This window comes from Periophthalmus magnuspinnatus, chromosome 5, assembly GCF_009829125.3.
Source record: "Periophthalmus magnuspinnatus isolate fPerMag1 chromosome 5, fPerMag1.2.pri, whole genome shotgun sequence".
Taxonomy (NCBI): Eukaryota; Metazoa; Chordata; class Actinopteri; order Gobiiformes; family Gobiidae; genus Periophthalmus; species Periophthalmus magnuspinnatus.
Genome location: NC_047130.1, coordinates 2275207 through 2284750, shown reverse-complemented (window position 1 = coordinate 2284750; position 9544 = coordinate 2275207). Strand labels below are relative to the sequence as shown.

Below are 9544 nucleotides of genomic sequence, written 5' to 3'. Positions count from 1 at the left end.
TAAATAAGTTCCTAGTTTGTGAAATGTGTTCACAAACGATGGCAATAAAAGGATTCTGATTCTGATTCTGAAAATGACAGACTACCTCAAATCAGCGGGATCGTTTCCTCCATTGATAATCTTTGGCTTGTTCCTCAGAACTTTGGCGCCATCTCGTGGCTAATTTTGTGTAAACGCACTTTCTTGGTATGGCTCTGGGAAACAAACAAAACATACAAATGCATGTTGTTAGTTGGTATAAAGCATATAGAGGTGGATAAAATTCAGATGCACATTGTTATACTGATGTATCCTGTGCTTTGTGTGTGTTTTAAATTTATATCCTGTCTTTGATTAACTTTTTCCAGCACCGCCCGTCCAAACGCTCCTGTGAGTAAAACAAACACACGTCCGTCCTGTCACAGCCTTCGCCGGCGGGGTCATCCATTGCTAGCATTTGCCACCACTTGAGCCCACAGTTTAAGACCCCACTTATTTCTGACTAGTAAACTGTTGCTGGAGCTAATTTATCACCATGGCTGATCCAAAATACGTGAATTTGCCGGGGATCGTAAGTGTTTCCACTCTGATAGTCCGTCTGCAGCATTAGCCTAAGCTAGTTAAAGCTAATGTAGCTAACGTAAAATGAGCTAATCGACAAGCTTTGTGTTAGGATCGTGCTTACATATAGATGAACCAATATGTATGCTATTAGGATACCCACATCAGTTTAAACTATTGGTATATTTGACAGACAGACATGGTTAGGATGCAGTTGGAGGCTGCTGAATGTTCGGGGCGTTGGCTGTGATGACTTGGCTGTGGACAGTTTATAACAGTGCAATGTCCTGTTTACATTGTCTTCCATAGGCCTTCAATGAACCAGACGTCTATGAAACTGGTGATTTACCAGAGGATGACCAAGCCCAGTTTGAGTCGGTGAGTGGGTGATTTTATTTAGTTAAGGGTGCTGTGAAATAGAAGATGTTAGCCATAAGCTAACTAAACCCCTGTGATGCGATTGATGTTATTGGTAGTGTACTACTCTGATACTAACAAGCAAAATGATCCTTCTTTATTTAGTCATAGTCTTATGTAACCGTAGTCTTGGTGCCACAAATACAATTAATCATTTCATTGTTACTATTGAAGAAAAAAAGTACTTTAAATACTTTCCCCAATACCTAAAACAATCGTGCACGTTTCACCTTGCCTAACTAGACTTTGACAGATACAGTACTAATTTGTATTCAATTTCAAGCCATGTAATATTATTTTGGACAAACAATTAGACATTATTATGCACAAATTATTAGTTCCACTAGTAATCTGTGCTCTTTACAAGGAGGATAAGTGATTACTGTGAACCTAATTGGCCTTCTCCCTTCATGTTTCCATATTCATTCTTCCCAACCCCTTGCCTTTGCTTTGACTCTCCCCATCCCTCCTGGAAGTCTAGTTTGTACAAGTAAGACTGATGTTTACTCTCAGTGAGCTTCCTACCATGCTTTTTGCATGTCCCTTTGAATCTAATCTAATTTCAATTTTGCAATCTCTTGGTAATGAGAATTAAATTTCTATCTCAGTATTTACAAAAAATGATTTATTTCTGTTTTTATTTACTTATGGGTACATTCTGAAGGTGTACTGGTTTTGTTATCAAGTCATGTACCACTGTATGGAAAACTATTGTCTATCTTTCTCTTTCATCATGTTCTAACAGTTTTAACAAGCTAACATTTATGCCTCTGTAGTGTGTGCAGATAGCATGGTCAAGAGTAAGCCCAAGTGGCTGCCAGTTGTGAACAATGAATAGTTTTGGTACTTAACCTTTTTTTAATACAGTAGACCAAAGTGTACACTTTACAGAGACTGTATCTTAAAATCTTTTGACCTGTGCTTTCATCAGATCAGATGTCTTTATTATTCAGAGTTACACTAACTGCATGTTTGAAGTTAATTCTGGCTGAGTGGTTTATGATCAGTGTATTCTTTTTCCAACAGTTGTTCTTAATCATGAAAGGTCCATTTCTTGAAGCATGTTTAACTCATCTATACCTCTCCTCTTGTATCCCCCATTGTGTATTTAAGCCCATGTCAATGATAATGCTGTGAGACACTTATGCCCCCTGCATATGTTCTTAAGGCATTATATCAGAGAAGGTAACTATGCACTTCTAGTAGGACATCATTACTGAATAGGGGAAGACGGAAAGAAAGCCTTATAAGCTGTCTGAAAGGTCTCCAGGGCAGACACTCTTCAACACTGCTCTCTTTCTTACTCTTCCCTGCCCCTGGTCAACCGTTCTGGTTGTGTGCATGGCATGTGATAACCACATTAATCTGTGTTGTCTCTCTCTCTCCCCCAACTCTTCTCTCCCTATCCTCTCACGTTACTTTCTCTAACTCTTTGGAAACCCAAGGAGCTGGTAAGAGTCTAACTCCTCTTCCAACCCGACCCACCCATCTGTGTTACTTTGTTGGTGTGTTTGTTCTGTTTATGTGTGTCATCTGTGTTGGTATTTTAATCTACTCCATTGATCACTATCAAGACTGATCAATTGGTAGTGCATGTCATTTTAAGGAAACTAATTCCCCTAGAAATTAATAAATAATGGGCTATTAAGGGCTGGGCAATATACATTTTGTCAAAGAAAAGGGTGAACTTTTTGAAGAAAATTGCACAGCCCTTGGGTCCATGTAATAGTAAAATATTGCTATTAAACAAAAGCATCTCATTTAGTTTATGCTAAAAAGAAAAATAAAATCTGTAAGTATGAATCAGTTTATTGTACATTACAAACTATTGTCTCTGTTAAAACAATTAAGCTTGCCCTTTTGATTATTTGGAAGTATAATTATGAAAAAAAGGTAAATCATGTGTGGCCAATGGATTACACATTTGATTTCTTGTCAGGTTTTGCCATTTGTCAATTTTACTTTGGGTCTGGAAAAATTTAGGGCACAAAATAAATTGGCCAACACTGAATACAAGTCTACCCGTAGTACTGTATATAGCACTGTTTCTGTTTACCCACAGGAGGAGCTCTGCAGTGACAGTGTTGAAAGAATTGTGGTCAATCCCAACGCGGCCTATGACAAGTTTAAAGACAAGCATGTCAGCACCAAAGGACTCGGTCAGTTCTATTTATTGAATTATGCTATTGTGTGTAGACACGACCTTTGTAAGTAATGTATTATCCTTTAGTATACTGTATGTATGCTTCATTCCTTCTTATAATCTTTGATGTATGTTAAATAGTTGCATATTTAGTTATGTACGTAGATTTCTTGTAATTTCTTGACATTTTTCTGTCCTTTCTGATCAGACTTTTCAGACAGAATAAGTAAAAGCAGACGAGTGGGTTATGAATCTGGAGAGTTTGAAATTGTAAGTATATTGTGTTGTACTGTGTTCTACGTTCTTACCCTTTAACTTTTCCAGATGTTCTTTGGCTAAAACCACAGTATGTCATTTCTAAGCCAAAAAATAGACACAAAAGCAAGCTTGTTTTTTTTTTTTTTGTGTTAGTGGCTAAACGTTGAAAAACATGCATCCTTATTCTGAGCGGGCTTGCAGCTCCACAAACCTGACTCCTATTTGGCCTGAGGAGGGCCAATGTAAATAGTGTTGCTCTGGATTTAATCTTCTGCAGTATGGCATAAAACCTTTCTATCTCAATAGAGAATTTAAAATGGAAATTAAGTCAGTCATTTGTTAGAAGTTGTATTAGAATGAAGCACTAGTGTTTTCTAGTACAAAGAATACTGCAAGACTGCAATATTTTAATACATTTTTCTTATCTTTCTTTAGCTTGGAGAAGGTAGTGGGGTGAAGGAGACGCCCCAGCAGAAATATCTGCGTCTGGTCAATGAGATCCAGGAGCTGACCAAAGAGGTGGACTCTATCCAGGTGGGCTCATCAAAATGTATACACTCAAAATGTTTAATGTCAAACAAGGATGCTGAAACAATGTATTCATTTTATGCTCAGTTAAAAATAATCTTGTCAAAGAAGTTCCGCTTTGGTGGGAACAGTCTGTTCTGTTTGAATATTTATGTTCATTTTTACTTCCTACCAGCAAAGAATAGCTCTTTAAGAGTACACAGTAAATAGTCAGTCTAGTATCTCTAGTACTAGTTCAGTTCCTGCTCATATACATCTCTAAATTGTGTTTTCTTGAGCAAACCTATTTGTCACAGTACTACAGCCCCAGGAGGTATAGGTACTTTTTATTGATACTTTTTAGTATCAATAAAAAGACATTTTAATGTGTTTTTTCTTAGTCGGCCACAAAGGAAACCAATGCAGAGGAGCGCCTCACCCCAGTGGTCCTGGCTCAGCAGGCAGCCCAGCTCAAACAGCAGCTGGTGTCGGCTCACCTCGATACACTTTTGGGACCACAGGCACACATCAACCTCACTGATCCAGATGGAGCGCTGGCAAGGTGAGCTGTGAAAACAAAGGCAATCCTGACAAGCATTTTAAATCTACTCCTTCAAGTAGAGTGAGGAGGTTATAAACAAACATTTGCAGCTAAAGATTGAGATCTCAAAATACAACCCTTGAGGAAAGCATGTACATTTTGCACTACACATCACAAACACACACAATGTAATTGTTGTACTACCTGGTGAGCAGAAGACTGGGCACAGACTGGATGAAGAGATTTACCTAAGTGATTCAATACACTGAATAAAAATATAATGCGATGTGAACGTGCCAAAAAAGACTGAAAATTGCAACCACAGACATTTCAAAGATGCCAGGTTCACCTTGACATTGTTTACAACCAAGCTCTTAGTGAATAAAGTAAGAGAAAAAGAGAAGACAGGGCACAGACTGGTGTTGATGACAATATTGAATATACGGTAAAATCCCTTTGTGTCTCCATTTCCTTTGTTCCTAGGCGTCTGCTCACTCAGCTGGAGGTGGCCAAGGGCAGTCGTGCCAGCGCCACGGAAGACGGGAAACCCACAGCCTCTGCAAAGGGCCCAGATGGAGTGGTCCTTTATGAGCTGCACAGCCGGCCGGAGCAGGAGAAATTCAACAATGCTGCCAAGGTGAAGTAGAAAACAGCAGGCGTAGGCACTTCAGTGATAATAGCTAGAATCAACATGGAAATGAGATGAGCCGACCTATTTAGCTGGATATCTGTTTTTTTTAAAATATCCCACTGAACTACAAAAGCAAAACATTTGCCTGGGATTCAGAATGCACACTTCTACAATACTGTATGAAAATGTGAGTCTGGTCACTGGTGACTCTCCCTGTTTTCAAATGGCTATGATTGACAGGTGGATTAGCCAGTTGGGGACACGCGTGGTCTGTCCATATCAGAAAAAATAAAGTACAAAAATATCACAGGGCTGAAAAACCTTTTGGATTTCTGCAGAATCAATGAGTGAAGCACTAAACTCTGTTAATCTGAGGTGAGATAAATATGGTTTTATTTGTAAATCATTGGTCACTAATGAGCTCCTCTTGGCCGGGCTAGAGACAAATTGGAGCGCATGGGGATCAGACCTATATATATATATCTGTATCAAAAATACAGAGAGAGATCATTCTGGATTTGCCAAGCACACTAAACATTTAATTGTATGTATGTATGTGTGTGTGTGTATATGTATATATGTATATATATATATATATATATATATATATATATATATATATATATATATATATATATATATATATATATATAAACAAAACAAAAAAGGCCAAGAAGGCAGTTATGACAATAAGATCATTTAGGATCTGCCATCACTGAATAAGCCTGAATAAAGACATTTAAGCATGTTCAATCGCACAGCACAAGGATTTAAAGATGGCTTCTGGTATCCTCTCCTATTAACGACTTCTACTAACATGATTTTGTTTTCATAGATGGCAGAATTGGAGAAGCGTCTTGCAGAGCTGGAGACGGCTGTTGGCCCAGGATCAGACAAACCGGTATGCAGCCAGCATGGTCCACCTCCTATAAACACTTATTTTGTATTGTTTTTGCTTCATAGTTGTTTACCAGAAATGCTCTGTATCCTTTCGTGCCCCATCACCTTCTGTTTATTCTGTTTTGTTTTGTGTTGCAGGGGCCGCTGACTGCTGGAGTACAAGGAGGCAGTTTGATGGTAAACAGTATAATATTTTAAATCTGCAGTGTACATATACGGTTTCAGCATTCATAACTTCATACATATTGAGACACAACACAGTAACTGGGTCACACTATTGAAAGATAACATTGGATCTTGTCACACTGTTACACTCTAAAAATTATTCTGCTAGAGATATTGATTTGAGTATGTTTTAAATGAAACAGGACACCATAGAGCTGCTCCAAGCAAGGGTCAGTGCTCTAGACTCTGCTACTTTGGATCAAGTGGAGGCTAGACTGCAGGTAATACATTTTGTTTTTATAGCCTCTTTTCAAAAGGCAGTTCCTGTTGAATCATTGTTGCTCATTTAAGTTCCTTTTTGAAATCATTTTTCAAGTGATAGGTGTAAAATAAGTTTGTCAATGATTTGTAGAGTGTCCTTGGAAAGATGAATGAGATCGCAAAGCACAAAGCAGCTATTGAAGATGCCGAGACTCAAAATAAGGTTAGTTATGTTTTGTCAAATTGTTTGTCTAGTAGTTTATTGGCTTGTGTATTTGATGTTTTAGATTATATCTAATAAATGGTTTTACTACAAAGGTTACCACAACTGAGTAATTGTCTCAACTCTGCCCTCTATTCAATGTCACATTTTTTAAAATATTTTTTTCTGGGGCAATGTGTGATTGAAGAGACTATTTGGTTTATTTTCCAGGTCACGCAGTTGTATGACTTGGTACAGAAGTGGGATGCTGTGTCCACTTCTGTACCTCAGGTGGTGGAGAGGCTTGTCTCTCTCAAAGAGCTCCATGAACAAGGTAATATATGGTATATATGGTCTGTTAATAATGTATGTGCATTCATTACCTATAGAATTTGAACATGGGGCATCTAAAAGGCCTATTTCATGGTCTATTTCAATATTTTGAGTACTATGATCAATACATAAGCAAAAGGGGCTTAACAATATTTGAAGTTTTAGAATGAGTAAACTAGTGGTTTCCAGTTTGTGTAAGCAACATTTGCCTACAAAAAACTTTATGTACATTAGTTGCTCATTAATGGGTTTCAGCTTCCTGGTTATACTTGCCATGAGGATATTATACAATTTAAAAGATTTTGTTTTGAAGTGCTTATTTCTATGGCAACAGTGCTAACTTTTTATTACTCTGAAAAATGACAATATCTTGATATCCGCAGTAACGTTAGATACACATAACCTTTGCCGCTAGTTTAGGTCACTCTATACTTTAATGCCAGGGAATAGAGAATATCTTGGATAAATATGGTAGAAGTGACACCCGTGAGAGTTCAAGGACAATTGTTCTGTATGTGGGTTGAAGAGGGAGGGAGTGGCGTACAATACTGTGCAAATGAATGCGACTCATGTCAGGCTGCATCCGCACTGTGACAACCATCTACAAAGGCGACAAGGATTAAACTCTTCTAAATTGGATTCAAATGGATAATAGAATTAGCCTAAACCGTGTTATTGTATCATAGAGGGCAAGAAATCACTGAAAAGGAGATTGAAATGGTAATATAATTAGACTAAATCTCCTTGGTAAAGAAGTATATCTTATATCTTTATCATCGTCTTATTTTTAAGCACATGAAAGCAGAACCATGGATTGGTCAGATCATATTGATAGTTAATTTCTCAGAGTTGGAAGAGGTTCAGTTGGCTTTAGCTTTACCTTTTTACATCTAATGAAAAACGCAGTTTTTCATTAGTCTGATTATTGATTTTAAAGGGGTTACTTCTTTACCTTTCTATAAATCTATACCTAAACTGATGACTTGAGTGACACTTGTACTGTCATTTATATCAAATGAGAAACAATGAATTACAATTCATGTTATACTTTTAATTAAAAACTCCTCTTGAGTTTTGCATGTACAAACATGTGCACAGCTGAACAGTGTGAACGAGCAGGCCGCTAGGTTGCTATAGTGATGGAATAAACTGTGAAACTACACATTAAACCTTTAAGATGACGTTCTCAAATAAAGTTATTTTTATTCTTTTACACAGCTATGCAGTTTGGGCAGCTGCTGACCCACCTGGATACCACCCAGCAGATGATCAACAGCACACTAAAAGACAACAACACTTTGCTCACACAGGTAAACAGGCGCAGAAATATGAAATATTTAAAATGAGTCAACAACTACATATCTTAAGTATTTTGGCAACTGACACCTTTTCTTGTAGCTGGGACAACCACAAAAAAAATGCAGATGAATGATGAATAATGATTTGAGTTATATTGTCTGCCTATGACTATTTTGTGGTCAATATAGTTTCACAATTTTCTGTTAAAAGTCCTTTTTTATTTAAGCCTCATTGTTTCTCTGGTATGTTCTGCTCTAGGTTCAACAGACAATGAAGGAAAACCTAGTCGCTATTGAGGAGAACTTTGCAGCACTAGATGAGAGGATGAAGAAAGTTTCTAAGTAAACTGCTCCATACAGAGAGTCAGTCTGGGAGAGTGGAACATGGACACATGAATGGGGCTGGTAGAGCTTGGAGCTTGGTGGAGCAAGTTTAGACTGACCTCTCTAACCATACATCTCCTGGCCTCTGCAAACACCTCTGCCTTGTTTTTCAAGTCAAACAGGAAAGATGGATTCACAGAAGACCAAATGTTTTTGTCCTCACATCTTTACTCTCCTGCATTTCGGTATCAACTAAAATGCGTGTTCATTTTCTTTGCCCCTGACAATGTCATATGGCTGAAATTGGCTGGTACATTTCTCTTGTTAAGGACCTGTGGTGGATGCCTGTGTGCTGGACAGTGTATAATGACATTGTTGTACTAAATTATTAAAATTCCAATGTTTTTCTTGGCAATATCAACAATTATTAAAGGCTGAAAAACTATAATAGTACTTTGAATTCTCCAGATATCACTTTAGGACTTTGCGGTTTAGACTGATGTTTTTATAATTGTTACTTAAACCAAAATGTCATTCCTAATTTGTAATGATTATTTTAGATTTATACTGTATAATTTGGTTTAACAGAAATTGTTTAGTGGGGAGCACATCGGTCAGACGTCAAGAACAAGTCACAGAAGGAACGCTTGTAAATATGCCTGTTTTTTTTTCTGCAAACTCAGTTGCTTGTAACTGTAATGCTATGACTCAGACCTAATGCCACAGACAAACTTTTAATCTGCTCTTTGCATTAAAGTTAATTACATTGTACATCTGTGGTCATGGGAAATGGTTAATAAAATTCACAATATATGTAACAAGAATACATGCTTTTCCTTCCAAGCACAATTGCAATGCTAAACTGAGCCAGTAACATTATTAAAACGGATATTACAACCAAATGTGAAGACCTGTATGAAAAGGGTTCATAAGGACGTTCATTGTTCCTCTGCAGTGTCATAGCGTCGTCGAAACACAAGGTGGCAGCAAATCATTAAGAAAATAGACTTAAATAGGCTACATA

The 9544-nt window shown here is 37.5% G+C and overlaps 1 protein-coding gene across 1 annotated transcript; it reads left to right on the top strand.

The window, feature by feature from the left end:
* Positions 1-361: 361 nt before the first annotated feature.
* On the top strand, positions 362-9344 carry dctn2 (dynactin 2 (p50)). Its single transcript, XM_033966977.2, has 14 exons — positions 362-550; positions 850-918; positions 3020-3116; positions 3309-3370; positions 3794-3892; positions 4267-4427; positions 4890-5043; positions 5873-5938; positions 6076-6114; positions 6306-6383; positions 6515-6586; positions 6797-6899; positions 8117-8208; positions 8456-9344. The coding sequence occupies exons 1-14, from the start codon at positions 515-517 to the stop codon at positions 8540-8542; spliced, it is 1215 nt and encodes a 404-aa protein (XP_033822868.1). The 5' UTR covers positions 362-514; the 3' UTR covers positions 8543-9344.
* The last annotated feature ends 200 nt before the right edge of the window (positions 9345-9544 follow it).